The 23,175-nt window shown below is 51.0% G+C and overlaps 1 protein-coding gene across 3 annotated transcripts; it reads left to right on the forward strand.

The window, feature by feature from the left end:
• Positions 1-65: 65 nt before the first annotated feature.
• On the forward strand, positions 66-23,175 carry Mau2 (MAU2 sister chromatid cohesion factor). Of its 3 annotated transcripts, none has more exons than XM_052162242.1 (19): positions 66-398; positions 8,248-8,265; positions 8,645-8,710; positions 10,469-10,564; positions 11,259-11,353; positions 13,161-13,188; positions 13,631-13,786; positions 14,570-14,716; positions 14,784-14,874; positions 15,530-15,633; positions 16,057-16,134; positions 16,390-16,455; positions 18,484-18,570; positions 19,723-19,772; positions 19,949-20,026; positions 20,136-20,247; positions 22,348-22,438; positions 22,795-22,922; positions 23,001-23,175. In XM_052162242.1, the coding sequence occupies exons 1-19, from the start codon at positions 105-107 to the stop codon at positions 23,073-23,075; spliced, it is 1,860 nt and encodes a 619-aa protein (XP_052018202.1). In that variant the 5' UTR covers positions 66-104; the 3' UTR covers positions 23,076-23,175. The 3 variants fall into 3 exon arrangements, with proteins under 3 accessions (XP_052018202.1, XP_052018203.1, XP_052018204.1); XM_052162243.1 differs by having other exon boundaries at positions 18,484-18,567; XM_052162244.1 differs by lacking the exon at positions 66-398 and adding an exon at positions 462-668.

The following is a 23,175-nucleotide window of genomic DNA, read 5'->3' on the forward strand; positions in this document are numbered from 1 at the left end:
AAGTCCTTGCGTCGCAGTTCTCGCGAGAATCGCGGGTGGCCAGGCTCCGCCCCTCAGGTGCTTCCGTCTCTCGGTGGAGGCGGCTTGTTGTTGTGCAGGCCAAGATGGCGGCACAGGCGGCGGCTGCGGCGCAGGCGGCGGCCGCGGCGCAGGCGGCCGCCGCGCAGGCCGCGCAGGCCGAGGCAGCCGAGTCGTGGTATCTGGCTCTCCTGGGTTTCGCCGAGCACTTCCGGACATCCAGCCCGCCCAAGATCCGCCTGTGCGTTCACTGCCTGCAGGCCGTGTTCCCCTTCAAGCCGCCTCAGCGGATCGAGGCCCGCACGCACCTGCAGCTCGGCTCGGTGCTTTACCACCACACGAAGAACAGCGAGCAGGCGCGCAGCCACTTGGAGAAGGCGGTGAGTGTGCGGGCCGGGCGGGCGGGCGGGCGGGCGGGCCGCGGGGTAGTGGGGACTCGATCTTTTCGCTCCATCGGGCTTGGGACTTCGGAAGGCCTCGCCCTCACCTGTGGTGACAGACTCGGCTCCGCCACGCCCTCTCACCCGGGAACTGGCAGAGTCGTTCCTCAGCAACAACTTGGTCCTCGCATCATCGGGTGGCCGAGGGCGCCTTTCCCGGAGCGTCCGCCTAGAAGCGCGTCCCTGATGTGCCTGCAGATGGAGGAAGAGGTGCGAGCTCCCTGGGACGTGGGCGAGGGCTCCGGACTTCTGAAAGGTGCCAGCCACAACTAGTCGCTGGACCAGAACTTGGGACATCCAGGCGTCTGGGTCTCGAGTCTCCGGTGCTTGTGGCAAGGCTATTGGGGAAGGTGAGGCCCTGAGCCTCTGGGTGAGCATCGGTGTCCTGGGAGGGCGTGAAGTGAAGAGGGTGGCTTCCAGAGGCAGAGCACCTAGCGGGTCTCACAGTGGGTGGCTTCTTCGCCCACCGCCCCACCTCCAACTTGATTTCTGACGTCTTGGTGCTTCACAGAATTTGAAAAGGTAGCTGGCGTTCGTTCGGCTGCTCAGTAAACTTAGTGGCTGTAAGACTTGTTTCCTCTCCTGGCAACTGTGACTCGGTCACACCTCCACCTCCTTTTTGCCATTTTCCTTTGTTCTGATTGTAGAAGCTGCTTGAGACAACTCAGATGTTTAATGTGCTGACCCTCCGACAGTCTAAGTAAATTGCCTTCAGAAGGGCATCAAAATCCTTGTTTCCTAGACTGTGCAGAGTTAGACTTTATAATCCTCTCTGACCCAACTAACTTCCTTATTTCAAGAGTGAAACCATATAGGCTTAGCGAGGTGAAGTGTTTTAGCAAAGACCACACTGTGAGACTTTGGGTTTGTTCGGTTTTTGGGGATGGGGGGAGTCGAGGTCTTACTATGTAGCAAAGAACTGGCCTCAGTTCCCAGCAAGCATCCTTCCTGGCCATCCAAGTCCTGGGATTACAGGCATAGCTGCACATGCCTGTGATGTGCATGCTCAAGGTAGAGGCAAGAAGCTAGTCTCGGCTACATAGGAAGAATATCTCAAAGAAAGTAGGTCTGGCTAGATGACTGTGGGTAAAGGCTTTTGAGCAGAAGCCTGGTAACTTGACATTAAGTGGAAGGTAAGCACTCTCAAAAATTGCCTTCCGGTCTCTGAATTTGCCTGCAATCATAACACATCATACACACAAATAATAAAGTTAATTTAAAAAGTTAGAGAGGAGCCTTTATATAGGGTATGGTGGCGGATGCCTTTAATCCTGGCACTCAGGAGACAGGCAGATGGATCTCTGTGAGTGTTGCCAAAGGCTACATAGAAGACCCTGTCTCAAACAGCTGTGATGGGGCTGGAGAGATGGCTCAGCAGTTCTGAGCACTGACTGTTCTTCCAGAGGTCCTGAGTTCAATTCCCAGCAACCACACAGTGGCTCACAACCATCTGTAATGGGATCCGATGCCCTCTTCTGGTGTGTCTGAAGACAGCTGCAGTGTGCCTTCATACATTTTAAAAAGAGTTGAAACCTGAGCAGTGGTAGAGGTGGGCAGCTCTCTGAATTTGAAGCCATCCTGGTCCACAGAAGGAGTTCCAGGACAGCCAGAGCTGCATAAACAAAACAAAAGGAACAAACAAACAAAAAACCTGGGCTCATCAAATTTGTGGGTTAAAAAATATTTAATTATTTTTATATGTGTGGATATTTGCTCTTAAATGTTGTGCCCACTGAATGAAAGTTCTTGAGTCCCCTGGAACTGGGGTGAGAGTTGAATGTGAGCTGTGGCTCAGTGGTTAACAGCACAGACTGCTCTGCCAGAGGTCCTGAGTTCAGAGGATCAACCACACGGTGGCACACAACCATCTGTAATGGGATCCGATGCCCTCTTCTGGGGTGTCTGAGACAGCTACAGTGTACTCACATACATAAAATAAATCTTTTAAAAAAAAGTGCTGGGGTAAGAGGTGTGCAACACCACACCTGGCTGCTTCTTAGGTTTGCAATTATGCCTTCTGTTGCCTCCTTCCTTTGCCCCACCTGTTAACCCTCTATGCTCGTGTCAATAGCAGGCATCTTAGGTCTCAAGTACAGTACTGCAGTGCTGTATTAACTGGTTTGAAATAGGTACCTGATGTCTAGTCACAGTCCTTGTGTAACTCACACCACCTTAGCAACACAACATACAGTGTGGCAAACCAGATAGGTTAAGTCTAGAGCAAGAAGGGATTTTGAGACAGAGATCATGTTCCCGTGTGTGTTTTGTCATGAAGATGGAATTGGCCAGCTTGGTCTCTAGGGTTTGAGTGATCTTCTTAGGCCTCTATAGTGGACTGCGGGTGACAGCTGCACCTGCCGAAGCTGCTCTGTGATGATGGCTTTGCTCACGTGACCTGGAAAGCAGCTGCATCTTCACTGTGAGGCACTGCTCGCTCTCTGGTTAGCCTGGAGCCGGCGTCACTTGTTTCCCTTTCCTGATGGACTCGCTCAAAGCCTTTGGCTCAGCTGCAGTGGCTTCTTCTCCTTGCTCTCCACCATGTCCCACTCTTCGTTGGATAGAGCTGGAATAGAAACCCATGCCCGCCAGGCTGTGGCCGCGTGCAGAGCAGCTCGATGAGCTGTCCTGTGCTTCTCCCTTCTCTCCACCTCCATCGTCTTTAACTTTAGGAACTAAAGTTAGCGTGATCTTTCATTCTGGCTCATGCTGCTTGGCTCCTCCACTTCACCCTGCCTGCCGAATCCTGTTGTGTTCTTGCTACTGTGTGCCAGCCCTGTGTTAAGCACCATCCTCAGCAAAATGAGGTGAAGGCCTCCTGACTTCTTCCTTTTACCTTTGTTAGTGTGTCAGTGTGTACAGGTCAGAAGACAACTGTGGCAATCTGTTCTCTCAAGTGCTCCACCTCCGTGACAGGCAATCACCTAACCCACTAACGTTATGCCTGCCCTTCTCTTCCTGGTGCTAACTGATGTGGGCTGGGAGCTACTCTAGAGCCTTAGCTGCCTGAGCAGGACGGTAGGGAAGCTTCCTGTGTTTCCATTATGGATTGTCCAGTCAGTGGCTATCTCTGCTCAAGCTGGTGGGTTAGAAAAAATGCTGTTAGTTCAAAGCCAGTCTTGCCTCCAAAATGAAAAAAACAGGAGACTGGACAAGTGCTCACTGGGCAAGAACTGTTGTTGTTAAAGAATGAGGGACCCAGTCCAGATCCCAGGGTCCCTGGGAAGGATCTGGCATGGCCATGTGCCTACATATGACCCCATTGGGAGCCCAAGTGTGGTGGCTGCTGAGGAGCAGAGCCCAGTGAGCACTCAGCCTTGCTGGCTGGGAGCTTGACATTCTCCTCTGAGCTCCACACTCCTCTGCATATGCACACACACCTGCTCACACAAACAAAGATTGTCAGATTAAAAAGCTAGATGGTGACACATATTTTTAATATCCTATGGACAGAAGCAGGTGGATCTGAGACTTGGAGGAAGCCTGTTTCTAAAATTAGCTCTAGGCTAGCCATTAGTAAGTCCCTATCTCAAAGGGAAAAGGTAAAGACAGCAGTGACAACAACAAAACCCAAGTAAACATAAATAACAGGAAGCACTTGACACTGCACCACCTCACCAAACAACAAAACCAAAAGGAAACCCCAAACCAACCCACTTGCTTCTGGAGAGCTAACAGCTACTATGTACCTTGTAAACTATACAGTTCTCTTTTTTTGACTGCTTTAAAAAAAAAAATTGTGAGGAAGAGATACAATTCTTGAGCCCTATAAAGTACAATAGCTAAGTTAGGATACATTGTATATTTTTTACTTTTGTTTCTTTGTGTCCGGGTCTCATTACTCATCTCAGGTTGGCTTCAAAATGTCTTAAGTAGGAGTGGCCTTGGAATTCTTCCAGCCTCCCCCTCAGTGCTGAGGCTACAGGTATATATGCATGGGTTTTAGGTGGGTGCCAAGGATGGAATGCAGAACTGTGGTGGGCAAGCACTCTACCTTCTGAGCTATAGCCCCAGCCCAGAAGTAGGGCAATACACAGCATGTGGATAGAGGTCAGAGAACAACTTAGAGAGTTGGCTATCTTTTTCCACCATGTGGGTTCCAGTTATCAAAGTCTGGTGTTTGGGCTTGGCAACGTGTGCTTTACTGAGTCATCTTGCTAGCCTTGCAAAAGTTCAGACATAGATTCATGGAGATGTAAATGTCATACCATGATCACCGTTTATAGAGTACAATTTGCTAAGTTTTGTTTCACGTGTTTTCTTATGAACTCATTGCTGTAGTCCAAATGGTAAACTACTTAAAACTCCCCATACTCTTCTCATGGCCGTGGGATTTAAAGTGTAGCTGGACAAGGCTGGAGAGATGGCTCAGTGGTTTTGTTTTGTTTTGTTTATTTTGTTGTTGTTGTTTATTTATTTAATTTCTGTTAGTACTTTGTAGCTGTCCTCAGACACTCCATAAGAGGACAGCAGATCTTATTACAGATGGTTATGAGCCACCATGTGGTTGCTGGGAATTGAACTCAGGACCTCTGGAAAAGCAGTCAGTGCTCTTAACTGCTGAGCCATCTCTCTGTTGGCTCAGTGGTTAAGAAAAACACTTGGTGCTCTTTCAGAGGACCCAGGTTCAATTTTCAGCAGCCAATGGTGCTGTCTATAACTCTAGTTCCAGGGGAATTGAGGGCCCTCTTTTGGCCTCTACATTTACGTGGTACACAGACACACATGCAAGCAAAACACTAGCACATATAAATAAATGAATGAATGAACAAATGTAGCTGGACATAGTATTGTGGGCCTGTAGAAGAAATAGGAGCTCAAAGCTATCCTCAGCTCTATAGTTTGAGGACAAGCTATACTGCATGAGATCCTGTCTCATTTATTTAAAGAAGGAGCTGGAGAGATGGCTCAGTGGTTAAGAATTAAGAGCACTGACTGCTCTTCAGAAGATCCTGAGTTCAAATCCCAGCACCCACATGGTGTCTCACAATCATCCATAATGAGATCTGATGCTCTCTTCTGTGGTCTCTGAAGATAGCTACAGTACTTAAATATAATAAATAAATCTTAAAAAAAAAAAAAAAGAAAGAAAGAGATTTAAGGAAAAAGATGGGATGAAGATGTAGTTCATTAAGTAGAGTGCCTGCCTAGCATTCAAGAAGTCCTGGATTTTATCACCTGTTACCTCAACACTTTGTGGGTGAAGGAAAGAGGGGCAGGAGTTCAGGGCCAGTTTGGGCTATGTAGACGCCCTAACTCAAGAGGAATAAATAGCTCCAGGGCATCTGCAGATAGAGATGTCCAGGCATGGCGCTCAGTCCAGTCTCTTTAAGGAATTAATGTGAGTGGGTGCAGTTGTTGCTCATGAGACAAATGTTTCCCAAGGACCTGTGGAGTGTCACCCCAAAGCAGCCTCTGGTGACACAGCCTTGACAGAGGCTACACATGGGCCTCCATTGTGTGTGCTGTTGTGGGTTGTATAAAGATATTTTGTCAATGGCAAAATTCCTGCAAGATTATGTCACCTAGTAATGTGGCTGACTTAATTTGTAAAAGTACGTGCTGGTGTTTGCATTACTGTGAAATCACCTGCAACATATTCCTTAGAATGTGTCCTGTCAGTTCAGCAATTCCTGAGGATGGCTGCACACAGAGGTGATGAAAGGAGCAGGAGCTATGAGAGGAAGATGGAATTCCAAGAGGGGAGTGGGAGACCCTGAGAAGACTGTGGAGGTCCATAGCGTGGTGGAAGATTCTGGAAAGGCAGTAAATGTTCAGAGAGGAGGGCAGAGGAGAGCATGTCCAGCCATCAGCAGACACCTTTGCCTCAGAAAGAAAGGTGTGACTAAACAGGCAGATGACAGTCACAGTGCACTTAGATAGTACAATAAATAAATCTTAGCCAGGCGGTGGTGGCGCACGCCTGTAATCCCAGCACTTGGGAGGCAGAGGCAGGCGGATTTCTGAGTTCGAGGCCAGCCTGGTCTACAGAGTGAGTTCCAGGACAGCCAGGTCTACAGAGAAACCCTGTCTTGAAAAAAACCAAATCCCCCTCCCCCCAAAAAAAACCAACTTTTATTTTTTTAATTGTTTTTTATAAAACAGTCTGGCCAGGAACTTTGATTCTTCCCCGCTGGGTCAGGCTCCACACCCAGGGGTGGACTCCCAGCCACCACTGCTGTGAGTGGCACTAAGCCACCGGCCTTGCAGTCCCGGGTATTTCCCAGGTATCGGGTCTTCCCTGGCCAGCTCTCCTGTGTTCCTGCAGTTATTCCATCCTACTCTAGCTTCAAAGCCCAGCATCAAGTCCCCAACCCTGTGCAGCCCTGTGACATTGTGGGGTGGTGAGGGCCCAGGCTGCCTCTCTACACCTGTCAGGACTCCTCTCAGAGGTCAGTTCTTGGTAACTGTTGCCCCCTTGCTTGTCAGGTCAGTGTTAGGCATGTACTTAGTAGGTCCTTGAAGATCCAAATAACTGAACATTCACTGCAGGGCACACTACCGAGGAGTGGTTTTTGTTGTCGTCGTCGTCGTTGTTGTTTTTTAAAGATTATTTTATGTATATGAATGCACCTTTGTTCTCTTCAGACACACCAGAAGAGGGCATCTGATCCCATTACAGATGGTTGTGAGCCATCATGTGATTGCTGAGAATTGAACTCAGGATCTCTGGAAAGAGCAGTCGGTGCTCTTAACCACTGAGCCATCGCTCCAGCCCAGGAGTTTTCCTGAAACATGTAGCCTAAGACACAGTGGTTCCCTAAGTCAAAGCTGGCCCTCTGAGCCTTTCATTCATTCATTCATTCATTCATTCATTCATTCAGAGACAGGGTTTCACTTTTTAGACTAGGCTAGCTATGTAAAGCAGTCTGGCCTCAAGATCATAAAGATTCACCTGCTTCTGCCTCCCCAGTGCTAGGATTAAACGTGTGCACCACCATGCCCACCTAGTTATTTTTAATTATGTGTGTGCTTGTGTTTGTGTGTACAACTTGAGTGAGGTGTTGGGAGGCTAAAGGTGTTGAGAAGCTGGAGTTATGAATGGTTTGAGCTACTCCAATATGATGGGTGCTAGAAAACAAATATGGGTCCTTTGCAAGAACAGTAAACACAACAACTGAATCATCTCTCCAGGTTTGTGTTCTTGTTTTATTTTGAGACAGAATCTCTTGGTGTACATCCCTCAGGTTGGCCAGCTGTGTGCCATACTAGTACTTCCCTTCTGAGGCTAGCCTGCCCACTTTCAAGCCTCTTTGATATGCTACACTCTCAGGTACTTCTGAGGTAACTCACTCCTCAGGCAAAGCTTTGCATCAGCCCAGTCTTTCTGCCAGACCATTGTCAGCCCTGTTGACGTGTGGAGAGTAGCCATGGTGACCCTTGCGTAGGTGGGAGTCTTGGCTCCTTGTCTGATGTTAGGAAGAGAGCTCCCCTTTATTAGGCATCCCCCATCCTGTGTGGCTTCCATCCCAGAGCCAGACTGCAGGACGCAGTGCTGTTCCTCCCCACACTGCCCTTGGTAATGGGTATGCCATGCCAGCCCTAGTATAAGTCCAATATAACCAGGCACCAAGCATTTGCCTCAGAATTAGTCCTAGATGGGTGTGGTGGCTCATGCCTTCAATCCCAATGCTCAGGAGGCAGAATCAAGCAGATCTCTGTGAGTTTGAGGCGATCTTAGTCTACAAAGTATGTTCTAGGACAGCCAGAGCTGCACAGAGAAACCGTTTGTTCCTTGACACCCCCCCCCAAAAAAAAACAAAATAATTAATCCTTGTTCTTTCTCTTTCAGTGGTTGATATCACAGCAAGTATCCTTTTCTTGTATATGTACTTTGAGGGGTGCTCATACTGGGGGTGGAGCCTAGCTCCTGGGGCATGCTAAGCAAATGTTCTACCACTAAGCCACACCCCCATATCATATACTGTGTTCTTGAGGGAATGTTCTGCTTGAATAAAAAGCCCATGGTAAAAGCTGGAAACATCCCTTTCCCTGGCATACCACGTACCCTAGCTTCCTGGAAGCCAGCCACCTCTCTCGGGGCAGCAAGGTCCTCATCCTGCCCCTCTCTGTCCCTAGTTGGCCTCCTTTGCTTGCCCTGCAGCATGGGGGTGGGGGGGTTACTTGGAGCTGACACCCTTTGTGAAAAGATGTCTTTGCATTGTACTTCCCTAACTGAACTTCTCCAGATCCCACAGTTTGAAGATGTTAAATTTGAGGCAGCGAGCCTGTTGTCAGAGTTGTATTGTCAAGAGGTGAGGACATGCTACTGATTCTGAAAGCAGGGTCTCCCTGATCCTGGGCCTAGCAGGGTCATAGTCGTCAGCTGGGTCGAAGTTCACATTGTGCTCAGCCCTGGGAGATCCATGAATAGAGCTTGTGCAGAGCTCACTCACGCCCTTGTTTCTGTCCAGGCCTGGGGACAGACGCCAGGACCTCATGGACACGTAATGCCACTGGGCTCTGCCCTGACCCTGACCCCTCCTGAATTATACTACCTACTTTAATAGAAGTGACTCAGCCGGGCAGTGGTGGTGCACACCTGTAATCCCAGCACTTGGGAGGCAGAGGCAGGCGGATTTCTGAGTTCGAGGCCAGCCTGGTCTACAGAGTGAGTTCCAGGACAGCCAGGGCTACACAGAGAAACCCTGTCTCGAAAAAACCAAATCCAAAAAAATCAAAAAAACAAACAAAACAACAACAACAAAAAAAGAAGTGACTCAGCACCATTGTCCAATATTCTTTAAGGTATAACTTTTCCTTGTGTCTTTTTTATGGTCCTGGAGTAGTTATACTTATGTGTGCTAAGTAGACACTCTCCAGCACCAAACTGCACTGGAGTTCAACCCTTTTTTCAACCCGTGTTTTTACTCTGGATATAAGTGTTTTGTGTATGTAAGTATACTATATCCTTGCCAGTTGTCCACAGAGTTTTCTTAGGGACAGCAAGTACTCTTCAACTTTTTTTTTTTTTTTTTGAGACAGGGTTTCTCTGTGTAGCCCTTGCTGTCCTGGAACTCACTCTGTAGACCAGGCTGGCCTTGAACTCAGAAATCTGGCTGCCTCTGCCTCCCAAGTGCTGGGATTACAGGCGTGTGCCACCACCGACCAGCGACAGCAAGTACTCTTAACCACAGAGCCATTTCCAGTGTCACCCAAGTGTAGGCTTGTCTAGGTTTTTGTTGTTGGTTTTTGGGGGGGGAGGCTTTGGGGTTTTTGTTTTGAAACAGGGTCCCAGTATGTATCTTTAGCTAGCCTAGACCTGGCTTTGTACATCAGGCTGGCCTCAAACTCAGAGCTCTCCCTGCCTCTGCCTCCCATGTGCTGGGATTGAAAGCATGTACCACCTGGCCCAATACCACATATGTGTATGGTTTGTAAGTTGGTTTGTGAGATAGTCTCACTATGTACCTACCCTAGCTGGCCTAGAAGTTTCAGTATAATGTGGACTGGACTCAAATTCAAACTTTCTTCTTAGCTTCCTCAGTGCTGAGATTCCAGATAATGTTGCCTACCCTTCTGAGAGGCTATTGTATTGTAGAGTCTAAACTTTTTTGTGTGTGAGACAGACTCTTTCTATGTAGCCCTGGCAGTCCTGGGACTTTGTAGACCAGGCTGTCCTCAAACTCATATATCGGCCCTGCCTCCTGATAGCTGAATAAAAGGCATGCATCACCACACCTGGTTTTTATTATTCTACATTAAAAAACTTTTAAAAATTTTTCTTTAAACAATTCCACCCTGTAGCTTAGGCTGGCCTGAAACTCACAGGCTTCCTGCCTCAGACTCCCAGACATTGGTAAGACAGGTGTGCCACCGCACTTAGCAGGAGATTTCAGAAGCCATGTAAACTCTGCCCGAGCAGCAAGTGCAGTGTAAGAGCACTCCTGTCTCAACCCGGAAAGTGAGCAAGAAGGCCTCAGCCTGCCGGCCTGGCACCTCTGCGTCACAGTTCAGCCTGATGCCAACTTGCCCTCCTCCTCCTCCTCCTCCTCCTCCTCCTCTCCTTTCAGAACTCGGTGGATGCAGCGAAGCCGCTGCTGCGGAAAGCCATCCAGATCTCACAGCAGACACCATACTGGCACTGCCGCCTGCTCTTCCAGCTTGCTGTGAGTACCGGAGTGAGCAAGGCCTTGGCACGTGAACTCCAGCACCAGGCCCTCCTCGGGGCTCCAGGCTCCAACCTGTCAGGCGCCTCCTACATCTGTCTGCTCGGCTTGTTGGGGCACCTGGATGACTCTTGCCTGGCGTTTGCCTGCCCTTGGCCTGGCCATCTGTCATGTCCCCGTCTCCTGTGACACACCCTATCCCTCACATAGCAGAGATGCTGAGCTTCAGGGCCTTTATCCAGGCCCCTTCCTTAAGCTCTGTGTTCACAGTGTCTCCTTGCAGCCTCCCATGTGCAGCTGAGGAAGTGGACTGGGCACCTTCCTGCCTTCCCCAGTTTTCAGAGCTGATGACACTCTGTGCAAGGGAGTGTCTTCGTGGAAGGGTCCTTTCTAGGGGCCAAAATTAGATGTGGGCTCTTTCAATTTTCCCGATTTCTGGGTTTGAAGCATCCTTAGACTACTGCTCTGAGGGAGCCCTTCCTAGTAGCCTACCTGGCCTGCACTGGGTCTGCCCCGAGCTCAGACTGCTAGCTCTGCACCAGTGAGCAGAACTGACAGAGTACAAGGCGTGGCTGGAGCTTAAAATCCAAACCAGCACTGCAATAATTATGATGATACAGGAGACATAGATACACTGAGGCAAGTTCTAAGGACTGGATTGGCAGCCAGGGTTATTGCTTTTTCTCCTCTTCAGCAACTGCACACACTGGAGAAGGACCTGGTATCCGCCTGTGACCTCCTAGGCGTGGGGGCTGAGTATGCCCGAGTGGTGGGATCTGAATACACAAGGTAGGCTTTGCCCACCCCCTTTTTTTTTGTTTGTCTTGTTTTGTTTACGAGGCAAGGTTTCTTTGTGTAGCCCTGGCTGTCCTGGAACTCACTCTGTAGGCCAGGCTGGCCTCAAACTCAGAAATACACCTGCCTCTGCTTCCTAAGTGCTGGGATTAAAGGCATGAGCCACCACCGCCCGGCTGCCCACCCCCTTTTTCCTGCTCCCTAACTGGGAAAGAGCTTGGCTGTCCTTCTACTGACCCTCAGCATGGCACTTTAGTGTGTGATGGTGGCCTCGGGTGTAGTGACCCATGCAGAGTCAATTCTTGCGAGTGACCGTCATCAATCAGTTTATGTCATGTGAATGCTGGCTGGGAAGGCAAGGGCAGTGTCTGAGTGGTAGAGCTGGCACTGGCACTTCTCTCTCTGGTGTTTCCGACAGGCTGTCACTGCTGTAGCCAGGATGACCCCAGCTACTTGCTTTACTCCTCTTGCCTCAGCCTCCTAAGAGCTGGGTGACAGGTTTGCACTTCCACAGACTTCCAAATCTCTTGAAATAGAAAGAATTGGTAGGATTTGTCCAGTCATGGGCTTTATTGCACAGGTACCTCCTTGACAACTAAGTGTGATTCAGTGTCACACTCCTGCATGCAGTGGGCTAGCATTGGTATAAGAGACCACCTTCCCCTGCTGTGGGAGCTTCTGTTCTCGGTTTCCACGTGTACATAGATGTACTTGAGAAAGTCCATGGAGTGGGGTTTGAGAGAGGCCACAGAAACTCTGGTGATAGAGAAGGGAGGGCATTGACTGCCCATTTTTATAAGTTCGGCCCTTATCCTGAGAGAGGCGTGAGGTGGGCACAGCCAGGTGTACAGGTGAGGTGGTGACAGTCCACGCCAGTCCCTTATCCTGAGAAAGCCGTGAGGAGGGCACAGCCAGGTGTATAGATGAGGTGGTGACAGTCCAGGTAAGGTGGTGACAGTCCAGGTGAGGTGGTGACAGTCCAGGTGAGGTGGTGACAGTCCAGGTGTACAGGTGAGGTGGTGACAGTCCAGGTGAGGTGGTGACAGTCCAGGTGAGGTGGCGACAGTCCAGGTGAGGTGGTGACAGTCCAGGTGTACAGGTGAGGTGGTGACAGTCCAGGTGTACAGGTGAGGTGGTGACAGTTCACCTCTGCTGTGATGGAGCATTAAGGTGACTAAGATGCCGTCTTCTACTCTATTCTTTTGTGATGCTCACAAGTGCATCTGCATCACGTACAACAGGGGCTACTGAAGCCAGGGTGCAGTGGGCACACCTGGCAGATGATGGAGGATCCCAAGTTCAAGGCTGACAGAGTGTGTCAGTGCTTAAGAGCACTTCCTTCTCTCTCAGATATTCAAACTCAGTAGTCTCTCAGCCTACCTCAGGAGTCACAATTTCCTGTAACTCCAGTTCCTCAGCATCTCCTGCTCCCCTCTGGCCGCCTTGATGCAGGTGGTGCACTTTATGCATTCAGGCACACACATATAGACATTTTTTAAAAAGGGGGTTTTATTTTGTTTTTTAAGACAAGGTCTCTATTATATAGCTCTGGCTGTCCTAGAACTCCATATATAGACAGGCTAAAGTTCAAAGTGAAGTTGGGAGTATAGTGCGGTGCAGAGTGCTGTCTTGCATGTGTAAGACCCTAAGACCAATTCCAGCATCTGCCCCCTCCAGATGTAAATATAGATCAGAACAAAATGTGGCACTCTAAAATGTCCTATAAATAAAGCACATATCCTGAAGGGCAGCTGTACTGATCCTGGTGCCTGACAAACCTGATATCTTGTGTCTTTTCCAGGGCATTATTCCTGCTCAGCAAGGGGATGGTAAGTCAAGGCTGGGTGTGTGCTGCTGTGTTGCGGGCATGAGGCCACCTGCAGGGGATTTTCTGTACAGTGCATTATTCTCAAGAGCAGGGGTTGTGCCCCGACGGGCTTCATTTGGGACTCTGAGGTTTCAGGTGGTAGGTGTGCAATTGAGAAAGCTTGCAGTGGAACGGCCTGTACCCTAGTTTCTTTGTTGTATCCAGCTTTGTTTGATTGTTTAAGGTAAGGTCTCTCAATGTAGCCCTGGCTGTTCTGGAACTCTTTGTAGACCAGGCTGGCCTCAAACTCACAGAGATCTGCCTGCCCCTGCCTCCCAAGTGCTGGGATTAAAGGCAAGTGCTACCACACCTGACCTCATTGCACCCAGCTTTGCTATCTGGGGGTTGGGTGGATCCCCAGCTGTTGGACTAGAAACAGTGATGCCCACCCTCTTACCCCCTAGCTGCTGCTGATGGAACGCAAGCTGCAGGAGGTGCACCCACTGCTCACCCTGTGTGGGCAGATTGTGGAGAACTGGCAGGGCAACCCCATCCAGAAGGAGTCACTCCGTGTCTTCTTCCTGGTGCTGCAGGTGACCCACTACCTAGATGCTGGGCAGGTATGTTGTGGCTCGGGGTCTGTGGGGAGGGTTTCCTCATGATGTGATCTTGTTGCATGTTTGTGAGTGCACGAATGTACATGCAGGGGTCCCCACTCTAGCACGGTTGGTGGCCCCCTCATACATAGCCCCAAGGGTAGAGGGTGTTCACAGAGCAGTTTTGTCTATCCTCATTTGAGGAAGACTTGATGGCCTCACATTCATTGAGTGCACACTTGGTTGGAGGCCTCTGAAGGAAGTTCATGGAGGCCATGAAGACAAAGCGGAGTAGCATGCTACACACCCCTGTCCCAGCTCCCCGCAGCGTGTGAGGGTCAGTAGGGACCAAGACCTGGTAGCTGAGTTCATATGATGGCCTCAGCCTATGAGCAGTGGGAGCTGCCTTGCCTGCCTTTGCCCTTTCCTGTTCCTGTGGGCCCAATGGATGTACATCCCTGTGAGGTTGTGGGCCCCCAAGAAATGCTCAGTGAACCTGTTGTTAGTAAGGGCCTTTCCTTGTGTTCCCATTGGCCCAGCTCCCCATACAGCATGTAAGAACGCGGAAGCTTCTAGTGCTCCCTGAGTGCTGAGAGCCTTAGCTGTCCCGACAGGAGGGTTGGCAGATGCCACGGCGCTAACAGGGTTCTGTTTGTGGGAGGCAACTACTTCTTGCCTCCTTGAAGCCTGGCTTCTGGGAGGCTAAGACCTGAGGAGAAGAGCTCCTGCAGTAGGAGAGAGTCCCCATGCAGGAGCTGTGCAGGGCTGCAGGCCCCAGGGTGCAGTGCTGAGACACGCATGCCACAGGTGAAAAGCGTCAAGCCGTGCCTGAAGCAGCTGCAGCAGTGCATCCAGACCATCTCCACGCTGCACGACGACGAGATCCTGCCCAGCAACCCCGCCGACCTCTTCCACTGGCTGCCCAAGGAGCACATGTGCGTGCTCGTCTACCTGGTGAGTCCTGCCACCCTGGGCCTGGGCTGGGGGAGGGCCTTGTGACCACCGCCTACTCTCCTTGCAGGTCACAGTGATGCATTCGATGCAGGCTGGTTACCTGGAGAAGGCACAGAAGTACACAGACAAGGCGCTCATGCAGCTGGAGAAGCTGAAGAGTAGGTGCTGCCTGGGCGGGGCCCAGCCATCCAAGGGTTCCCTGACACTAGGACATTGCCATGTTCAGGGAGGCCAGGGTCAGGAGCCAGCCTCACCTACCTGCTATGAACCCTGCAGATTCTAGGGTTCGAGCCACACACTGAACTGTTTCATGCATCCTGGGGCTGCATGTGGCCTTAGCATCCCTCTGAGTCTCTGAGCCTGTGGAACTGTGCTTTTCTTTTTGTCAAGCTGGCTTGGCAACGTTTTCCTCACAGGGAGGTCTATGCAGGCCTGCAGGGACTGCCTGAGCTCCCCATGGCTTGGGCTCTGTCCCACTCAGGCATGTACAGTTGAAGACATCTTGGAGAACCCACCCAGCAGATTCTGGAGCCCTTAGCAGGGGTGGCAGGCAGCCTCCTTGGAGATGGCCTGTGTGTAGTGCAGTGCTCAGCCTGGAGTTTCTTGTGGCTTTTGAAACCAGGACCTGACCTGTGCTGGTTAAGCTCCTGCTTTACCTCAGCCCTATCCACTGGGACTTCGCAGCTTTGGAATACTTCACAGTGGCCTTGGCTTGAGCTTATGTCCATATCTAGATGAGGGAGGCTCCAGCAGGGACGAAGTGGGTGGCGGTGTGGTACTGTGCCCCATGTTCACCCTGCCTCCTGTCTGCAGTGCTGGACTGCAGCCCCATCCTGTCATCCTTCCAAGTGATCCTGCTGGAGCACATCATCATGTGTCGGCTTGTCACGGGCCACAAGGCCACCGCACTGCAGGAGGTAGGCGCACGGAGAGCTAGCGGGATGTGGGAGCTGGGCTGGGTGTTGGCACGGGAGTCAAGAAGGGAGGGTGCTGCAGTGACCTGTCACTGCTCTAGCCTGGGCTGTAGGATCCAGTGTAAAGCCAGTAGTCTGGTTCCCTAAAACATGTATGCTTAAGGAACATTGGGATATGACTGGGATCCGTGTCACTAAAGTGCGCAGCTTCCAGAGAACACTGGGGAGGCATTTTATAACCTGAAGCTGGGACAAAGGTCAGCATGGCAAGGAGAAGGGAGACCAGGTTCATCCTCTTCCATGTGGTGACTCCTCCTGCCAGAACCTTGACCCTGGTTTGGCGAGTCGAGGGGAGCATGTCTTCTAGCCTTGGGGCCACACCCCAGGACAGGTCCCCGGACAGGCGTGCCTTGGTTCTCTCCTCAGATCTCCCAGGTCTGCCAGCTGTGCCAGCAGTCCCCTAGGCTGTTCTCCAACCATGCTGCCCAGCTGCACACACTGCTGGTGAGTACGCCCCAGACACTGGGCCCCACTCTTCAGAATCCAGCACATACCTAGCAAAGGATGTGACCCACCCTGAAAGGATCTGCATCTACCCAGGCAGCATCCAAACGTGAGCTCTAGTCTGTTGTGGGGAGGGGTCTTTACAACAGCCTGAAGCTCATCCCAGGACCCAGGTACAAATTATGCTTGCCTATGGTCACTGCGTCGGCTGCCCTGGTTATGACCTGAGCCCTACATGTGTCCCTGTCCTTTCAGGGCCTGTATTGTGTCTCCGTGAACTGCATGGACAATGCTGAAGCCCAGTTTACCACAGCCCTTCGGGTAAGGGTGGCTTCCTGAGCGACAATATGGTGTAAGGTTGGCTGCCACACAGTGTGGAGGCCAGCTTAGGTCTGCTGCAAGGGCTACAAACTTTGAGCCCACATGTACTACAGTTAGCCTCATGGTGGCCACAACAGTGACACACTTCCTGTTGCAGTGGAAGGGCTGGGGTGAAGAATGCTTGGCTACCCTGGAAAGATATGAGGAAAGGACATATGTATCAGTAGTACAGGGATGCTGGGTAGCCGTTTTGACACCTAGTAAGGTCTAGGACATTCTCAGATGAGTCAGTTTGTGGTGCTCTTGGACTCATGCTGAGTTCTGGGGTTTGGTAGTCACATTATATGGCTGTGCGGTGACTGAGATGTGCCCTTATCCTAAGTCCTGTGATAGATGCTCAGGGACAGAGGACAGGTTTTTACCTCAGGAACGGATCCCCAACAAGGCACCCAGACCTAGACAACTGACCTACTAGTTCCTAAGAAGCTGTCCATTTGGACCAGATACCTCTAGGGAGAGCTCAACTCCCACCGTGCCCACCTGGCCCAAGACCAGGGAAGGATGTCCCTACCTTGGCCTTAATGTCTTTGCAGGAAAGGGAGGCTATTGCCCTGTTCCCCAGGGAGCCTCCAGTAGAGGTTTTGTAGAGCATGTTACAGTCTAAGAGCAAAGTGGCAGGAGCATCCCTCTGACTGTGGCAGAGGAGTCCCCTCCTCGGTTGCTCATGTCTGGACGCTATGTGAAGAGTGAGCTGGCTGCCCACTCCTCTGGCTCCGCCCGCCTCCTGCTGCAGTGCCAGAGCCCTCTGCAGTGCGCCAGGACCCAGTGTTCGTAGTGTTGTCTGGCCTCTGTTATGGCGCAGCCTCAGCTGTGCAGTGTTTAAGTCATGTGCTGAGGGGAGTCCTCATGGACAGTGCATGGAAGGAAGGAGCTATGACAAACACCAGCCTTGTCTTCAAACTCAAGACTCCTGCTGTTCACGGCCTCAGCACTACTGCAGCTCAGGTCAGGGAAGGGAAGCCTGGGCCTTTGTGTGCTAGGCCCACGACTAGGGAATTGGAGTCAGAGGGCCCAGGCTGCTTAGACTCTCACTTCCTTCCCCTCCTTCTTCCTCTCAAACGTCTGGGCTTTTTTTCTAAGGAGTTTGAACTCAAAATTTCACACATGCCGGGCAAGTACTATATTGCCAAACTGTAGGCCCTGCCTATGTTTGTTAAGACAGGATATCTTAGTTGCACAGGCAGGCTTTAAATTCTGATCTTGCCTGGCCAGGTGTGGTAGTATAACAAATTCCAGCACTTGGGAGGGAGAGACATGTGGATTTCTGTAAGTTTGAAGCTAGCCTGGTCTACAAATGGAGTTGAGCCACCTCTCCAGCCTGACAAACATTGTCTTGAAAAAAGTTGTTTTTGCCGGGCAGTGGTGGTGCACACCTGTAATCCCAGCACTCTGGGAGGCAGAGGCAGGCGGATCTCTGAGTTCAAGGCCAGCCTGGTCTACAGAGTGAGTTCCAGGACAGCCAAGGCTACACAGAGAAACCCTGTCTCGAAAAAACCAAAAAGAAAAAAAAAAGACTCAGCCGCGGTGGTGGGGTGGTACACGCCTATAATCCCAGCACTCTGGGAGGCAGAGGCAGGCGGTCTATAATCAGTGGTTCGGTGGAGAGACCATGCCCAGCGTGCTTCAGGGCCTCACTGTACATCTGTTGGACTACAAAGCAAAAACAAGCTAGGGCAGTTACAGGCCTGTCATTCCAGTGGTGAGGACCCTGAGCCAGAAGAACTGGCTGGACTGTGTAGAGACCACGTCTTGTCATATCCAGTGTTGGTCATTGACAGGCTCAGAATAGCTAGCTAGCTCCACGCTGCCACTGCCAGTGGAGGAGGAGCTAACTCCACTTTGTGCTTGGGTTTGGAGTGAGCTGATTGAGTCTGAAAGAAGCCCTGTGCAGCTCTGGGTCCAGGCGGGCTCCAGCAGGGTGTGACAGAGGCCAGGCCGGGCTCCTAAATGACACATCTTTCATTTCAGCTCACCAACCACCAGGAATTGTGGGCCTTCATCATGACCAACCTTGCGAGTGTGTATATACGGGAAGGAAATAGACACCAAGAGGTAGTAGGTGACATGCTTCATGTTCGGTATCCTTCTCCATCTCTTGTGTGGGGGCTACGGGTGTCCTAGGCACCCACAGATCTTAGAAAAGCCCAGATGTTCTTAGAAAAGCCCAGATGTTTAGTGTTCTATGAGGGTCAGGACTGGGACAGCACTCCTGAGGCCATGTGGCTTCTGTCCCATCCTAAGCCATTCAACCTTTATGACCCTACATTGTACTTAAAACAAACAAACAAACATCATAGGGTGGTCATGATGCATGCCTTTAGTCCAAGCACACAGGAGGCAGAGACAGGTGCATCTCTGGGTTCAAGGCCAGCCTGGTCCATAGAGCAAATTCTAGAATGGTGAGGGCTACACAGAAACTCTGTCTCAAAAGAGCAAAACAAAGCCAGGCAGTGGTGGTGCACGCCTGTAATCCCAGCACTTGGGAGGCAGAGACAGGTGGATGTCTGAGTTTGAGGCCAGCCTGGTCTACAGAGTGAGTTCCAGGACAGCCAGGGCTACACAGAAAAACCCTGTCTTAAAAACCAAGAAAGAAAAAAAGAAAAGAAAAAGGCAAAACAAAAGGACAAAAAAAAAAATTGTGGAGTTTGCTTCCAGCTTGAGGCTCTTGCTTGCTGCCAAGCATTCTGTCACAGAGCCACATGTCAGCCCCAAATCAGCTGGGAGTCTTACAAGGGTAGGTTGGCCATCCTCACAGGACCGTCCTCATAAGCCAAGGGCTTCCTAACCAGAGCCACAAAACTTAGGTTTTTTTCCACCTTGAATGTCCCACCCTGGAGTCCCTCCCTCCCTCTCTGGCCTCCACCGCCTTCATTCTATCCCTACCGCCATCATCTCATCCACACACACTGTGGCCAGTTTCTCAGGTCTGGGCTGGGAGCAGCAGGAAGCCCAGCCTCTGCCACCCTAGCTGTCAGGGAGCTGAGGCAGGACGCTTGGATCACAGGGACACTGTCCCAGCGTGTCCCCACCCTGCCCCTGTCTCCTACATGGTTCCCTCGGATGAACACTCCATCTTGAGGCTGCTCAGAGCAGGCATGCTGCATGCTGTGATAGTCTTCCCATGGCGTGGCAGAAGCCCTGTTCCCTGTAGCATGTTCAGGGCCTGGCCTCATCGAGGTGGCGTCCTGACTGATGTTTCTCCACCAGCTGTACAGTTTGCTTGAGAGGATAAACCCAGACCACAGCTTCCCAGTCAGGTGAGCCGCCTGTGTCCAGCACAGGCATTGCACTCCTCCATGCTCTGGGGTGGTATATGTTCCTGTGGGCCCCAGACCTCCATACCTACTCAGCACTGCTCCCCACACCCTTTAGACAGTCTGCAGGGCTGCCTTTGGGACATTCCTGTACCAACTGTGACTCTGATTCCCTGCAGCTCCCAATGTCTCCGAGCAGCAGCCTTCTACGTGCGAGGGCTCTTCTCCTTCTTCCAGGGCCGCTACAACGAAGCCAAGTAAGTTTGGATCAGGGTGACATGTCTGGTAGCCTCTCCTTCCTCAGACTGCCTCTGCTTCTCTATGACCGATACCTGCAGGGCCTCAGCATCTTTTTTCCTCTTGTAGGCGATTTCTTCGAGAAACTCTAAAGATGTCGAATGCAGAGGACCTGAACCGCCTCACAGCCTGCTCCCTCGTGCTGCTGGGTCACATCTTCTATGTGCTGGGAAATCACAGGGTGAGTCCCTCCCTCGCCGGTGCACAGAGTGAGTCAGTCCCAAGACCTGAGGAAGACCACCATGGAGCATGTCCTGTACTGTCCTGGAATCCCGGGTGTGGAAGACATGGGGGCCTGGGGGGGGGGGCTTCCAGGATGTCAGATGCACAAGCCTCAGAACTAGGAGACAGTTGCTTCCTGCCATGTTCCTGTGGGCTTCCTAGCATACCATCCCTTGGGAGTCCATGGTCCCAAGGGTCTGAGAACCTTAGATGAGACTGACAACGTCAGACCCTCCTGTCTGAGGCACCATCAACCACCTGACTTTACAAGACTTTTTGCTTCAAATTATTTTAAAATGTAGTGAGGGGAGCTTGGCCACAGAGAGCAGAGTGGCCTTAGTGTTCCCGTGCTGTGGTCTGCACATTGGGCGGACGGGTCACCCTGTAGGACTCTAGTGTTGTGTGATGCGGGGCACTTAGAGTAGCTACTTAAAGTAGTGTGGCCAGAAAGAAGTCCGCTTGTTAGGCAGTGTTTCCCACGCTATGGCTTTCTGTAAACTACTCCCTTTGCCTGTGTTATCCTAACTAGGGAGACTGTAGGACCTGTGAGGTCAGGGCAGTCAAAGTGAACCTGGTGGTGGAGCAGCAGGGACTGTTTGGTGAGCCAGACCCTTATGAGAAATGTTGGGGACATAGAGAGGGAGCCGCTCTCCCAGCCCCCTGTGTTCTCTAAGAGCAAACAGCGTACCGTTTGGTGTGGCTGTGGGAGTTAGGTGTGAGCTGTGGGAGTTAGGTGTGAGCTGTGGGAGTTAGGTGTGAGCTGTGGGAGTTAGGTGTGAGCTGTGGGAGTTAGGTGTGAGCTGCATTTGGTTGCATTGTTTTTCATTAACCTGTGCTTAGAACTGGAATCTGGTTTGAGGCTTTCAAGTTTTTGTTATTTGTTCATTTCTCAATGTACTTATGTGTGTGAATGTTTTGCCTACATGTATGCATATGCACCATGTGTGTGCTTGGTGTCCACAGAGATCAGAAGCAGGGGTCGGATTCTCTGGTACAGGAATTAGACAATCGTGAGCTGCCATGTAGGTACTAAAAACTGAAGTGGAGTACTCCACAAAAGCAGTGAGTGCTCTCAGCCTCTGTCACAGAAAGTACCCAAAGCCCGGCCTACAGTCTGGGGAGGCAGGGTAGCTCAGCAGTGTGCTTTGGACCTCACAACTACCGTGGCTTCCTCAGCGAGGTCAGACACAGGGACTCCCTAGCCTTATGAGAACGCTGGGCAGGTCAGCAGCTCGGCACGCACACAGAATCTAAATCTGTTTAGAGAAAGTCACAGGCCTAGAGATCCCCACCGTAGTTTACAAAAGCCAGCTCAGAGGAGCAAATCTCCCATCCTCAGTCCATCAGCTTCCTCCTCCTGAAGCGTGCCTTGGCACAGGCGGGACACCTGCGTGAATGTATAGTTTTAATCATTTCTAATTGTTGGACCAGAGCTATGTTTTTCTCTACCTGTTAAGAGGCATATATGGCCCATTCATTGCCTCATGTGCAGAGGAGGGCAAGAATGCTCAATTTGTTTTTTCCAAGGTGGACAAGAATACTTTTATTTGGGGGTAGGGGTTGGGGTTTGAGACAGGGTCTCTCTGTGTAGCCCTGGCTGTCCTGGAACTCACTCTATAGACCAGGTTGGCCTCAAACTCAGAAATCCACCTGCCTCTGCCTCCCAAGTGCTGGGATTAAAGGCATGTGCCACCACCGCCCGGCTGGACAAGAGTACTTTAGAGGACCATTTTAGGTAGTCTCTGAGGGTGCAGTAAGAGTTTATCCAGGGCCTGGAGAGATGGCTCAGTGGTTAAGAGCACTGACTGCTCTTCCAGAGGTCCTGAGTTCAAATCCCAGCATCCACATGGTGGCTCATAACTATCTGTAATGGGATCTGATGCCCTCTTCTGGGGTGTCTGAAGACAAAGGCAGTGTATTTAGATATAATAAATAAATAAATCTTTTTTTTGTTTGTTTAAAAAATGTTTGTCCAGGAGCAAGAGAACATAAAATGGGAGATGGAATCAAAGATACTCTTCTGTGGCCTCACTGTTAATTTTTAACTTTTGATTGGCAGGAGAGTAACAACATGGTGGTTCCTGCCATGCAGCTGGCCAGCAAGATCCCAGACATGTCTGTGCAGCTGTGGTCATCTGCCCTTCTGAGAGGTGAGAGTGTCGGGCCTGACAGCATACAAGCAGGGGTGTGTCTCCAGGGGATTTTTATTTTTGTTTGTTTACTTATTGGCAATAGGGTCTAGCTGGCCTGGAATTCTGGGTAGACAAGGCTGGTCTTGAAGTCACAAATTTACATTCCTTTGTCTGCCAAGTGTACAGCCTAGCTTTCAAGGGAATTTTTAAGAACTGTGGCAGGTGGGGCCTGGGTTCCTGCTACAGTGCTCTGTGGATGACCCTCCTGAGTCTCAAGATGGGTTTGGATCTCTGAGGAACTCTTGTCTCCCCTGGGTTGTTATGTGTGGCCACCCAGGGGATGAACTAGACGGTGACAGCTATCCCGTCCTCAGACCTAAACAAGGCATGTGGGAACGCCATGGACGCCCATGAGGCTGCACAGATGCACCAGAACTTCTCCCAGCAGCTGCTGCAGGACCACATCGAGGCCTGCAGCCTCCCAGAGCACAACCTTATTACGGTATGACGGGTGGGAGGCAGGCGGGGATGAGAGGCTGTCAGCTGTGCAGGCGTTTACTCATGTGTGTTCTCCACACAGTGGACAGATGGCCCACCCCCTGTGCAGTTCCAAGCTCAGAATGGACCCAACACCAGCCTGGCCAGCCTTCTGTGAGGCCGTGACCCCAACGTGGACCCAACACTGGAGCTCTCTGGGAACAAAGCCACCAGGGTGCCCACCAGTCCCTCATCATTGTCCAGAGCTAAGGCCCAAG

Source organism: Apodemus sylvaticus, chromosome 18, assembly GCF_947179515.1.
Source record: "Apodemus sylvaticus chromosome 18, mApoSyl1.1, whole genome shotgun sequence".
NCBI lineage: Eukaryota > Metazoa > Chordata > Mammalia > Rodentia > Muridae > Apodemus > Apodemus sylvaticus.